This window comes from Trypanosoma cruzi, genomic scaffold, assembly GCF_000209065.1.
Source record: "Trypanosoma cruzi strain CL Brener 1047053517133 genomic scaffold, whole genome shotgun sequence".
NCBI classification, from domain to species: domain Eukaryota; phylum Euglenozoa; class Kinetoplastea; order Trypanosomatida; family Trypanosomatidae; genus Trypanosoma; species Trypanosoma cruzi.
In genome coordinates, this window is record NW_001849562.1 from 70586 (window position 1) to 72715 (window position 2130).

The 2130-nt window shown below is 60.5% G+C and overlaps 1 protein-coding gene across 1 annotated transcript, besides 2 other annotated features; it reads right to left on the reverse strand.

Moving 5' to 3' along the window:
- Positions 1-998: a sequence feature (haploid, Esmeraldo-like haplotype).
- On the reverse strand, positions 108-2130 carry Tc00.1047053436497.10 (uncharacterized protein; the record flags this gene model as incomplete). The annotated part of the gene is made up of 1 exon (XM_797522.1): positions 108-2130. A coding segment is annotated over one exon (2023 nt), but the record flags the coding sequence as incomplete, so codon positions are not given.
- Positions 999-2130: a sequence feature (areas not merged during assembly with more than two copies in the genome that could not be assigned to a particular haplotype).

The following is a 2130-nucleotide window of genomic DNA, read 5'->3' on the forward strand; positions in this document are numbered from 1 at the left end:
ATCCACATCCTTCTTCAACTCTCCACCAAGCTGGCCCAACACCAAAGAATCACGACTACTTGCACCGCATACAGAGTGAAAGGCCAAACGCCCCTCGTCAGTACGCTTCACACATTCACAAAACAGCAAAGCATCAGACGCCAAAGAACAACTACTGTTAATGCACAACTCCACATCGCTATTCTCCTTCTCCGCCAAACAACAAGAAAAGGAGAGCAGATCTGAATTCCCACACAAACCCTCAAACCTATTCCTAATACTACGACATTCTGCAGGAATACTCTTAAAATCCTCAATACAAACACCGTCATCCCTCTCCCTCTGCAGCTCAGAATTCTCCGCCACGGCTTCATCCCTCTCCTTCTGCAGCACAGAATTCTCCGCCACGGCTTCGTCCCTCTCCTTCTGCAGCTGGGCATTCTCCGCCACGGCGTCATCCCTCTCCTTCTGCAGCTGGGCATTCTCCGCCACGGCGTCATCCCTCTCCCTCTGCAGCTGGGCATTCTCCGCCACGGCTTCATCCCTCTCCTTCTGCAGCTGGGCATCCTCCGCCACGGCGTCATCCCTCTCCTTCTGCAGCTGGGCATCCTCCGCCACGGCGTCATCCCTCTCCTTCTGCAGCTGGGCATTCTCCGCCACGGCTTCATCCCTCTCCCTCTGCAGCTGGGCATTCTCCGCCACGGCTTCATCCCTCTCCTTCTGCAGCTGGGCATCCTCCGCCACGGCGTCATCCCTCTCCCTCTGCAGCACAGAATTCTCCGCCACGGCTTCGTCCCTCTCCTTCTGCAGCACAGAATTCTCCGCCACGGCGTCATCCCTCTCCTTCTGCAGCACAGAATTCTCCGCCACGGCGTCATCCCTCTCCTTCTGCAGCTGGGCATTCTCCGCCACGACGTCATCCCTCTCCTTCTGCAGCTGGGCATTCTCCGCCACGGCTTCATCCCTCTCCCTCTGCAGCTGGGCATTCTCCGCCACGGCTTCATCCCTCTCCTTCTGCAGCTGGGCATCCTCCGCCACGGCGTCATCCCTCTCCCTCTGCAGCTGGGCATTCTCCGCCACGGCTTCGTCCCTCTCCTTCTGCAGCTGGGCATTCTCCGCCACGGCGTCATCCCTCTCCTTCTGCAGCTGGGCATTCTCCGCCACGGCGTCATCCCTCTCCTTCTGCAGCTGGGCATTCTCCGCCACGGCGTCATCCCTCTCCTTCTGCAGCTGGGCATTCTCCGCCACGGCGTCATCCCTCTCCTTCTGCAGCTGGGCATTCTCCGCCACGGCTTCATCCCTCTCCTTCTGCAGCACAGAATTCTCCGCCACGGCTTCGTCCCTCTCCTTCTGCAGCACAGAATTCTCCGCCACGGCTTCATCCCTCTCCTTCTGCAGCTGGGCATTCTCCGCCACGGCTTCATCCCTCTCCTTCTGCAGCACAGAATTCTCCGCCACGGCTTCGTCCCTCTCCTTCTGCAGCTGGGCATTCTCCGCCACGGCTTCATCCCTCTCCTTCTGCAGCTGGGCATTCTCCGCCACGGCGTCATCCCTCTCCTTCTGCAGCTGGGCATTCTCCGCCACGGCGTCATCCCTCTCCTTCTGCAGCTGGGCATTCTCCGCCACGGCGTCATCCCTCTCCTTCTGCAGCTGGGCATTCTCCGCCACGGCGTCATCCCTCTCCTTCTGCAGCTGGGCATTCTCCGCCACGGCGTCATCCCTCTCCTTCTGCAGCTGGGCATTCTCCGCCACGGCGTCATCCCTCTCCTTCTGCAGCTGGGCATTCTCCGCCACGGCTTCATCCCTCTCCTTCTGCAGCACAGAATTCTCCGCCACGGCGTCATCCCTCTCCTTCTGCAGCTGGGCATTCTCCGCCACGGCGTCATCCCTCTCCTTCTGCAGCACAGAATTCTCCGCCACGGCGTCATCCCTCTCCTTCTGCAGCTGGGCATTCTCCGCCACGGCTTCATCCCTCTCCTTCTGCAGCTGGGCATTCTCCGCCACGGCGTCATCCCTCTCCTTCTGCAGCTGGGCATTCTCCGCCACGGCGTCATCCCTCTCCTTCTGCAGCTGGCCATTCTCCGCCACGGCGTCATCCCTCTCCCTCTGCAGCTGGGCATTCTCCGCCACGGCGTCATCCCTCTCCCTCTG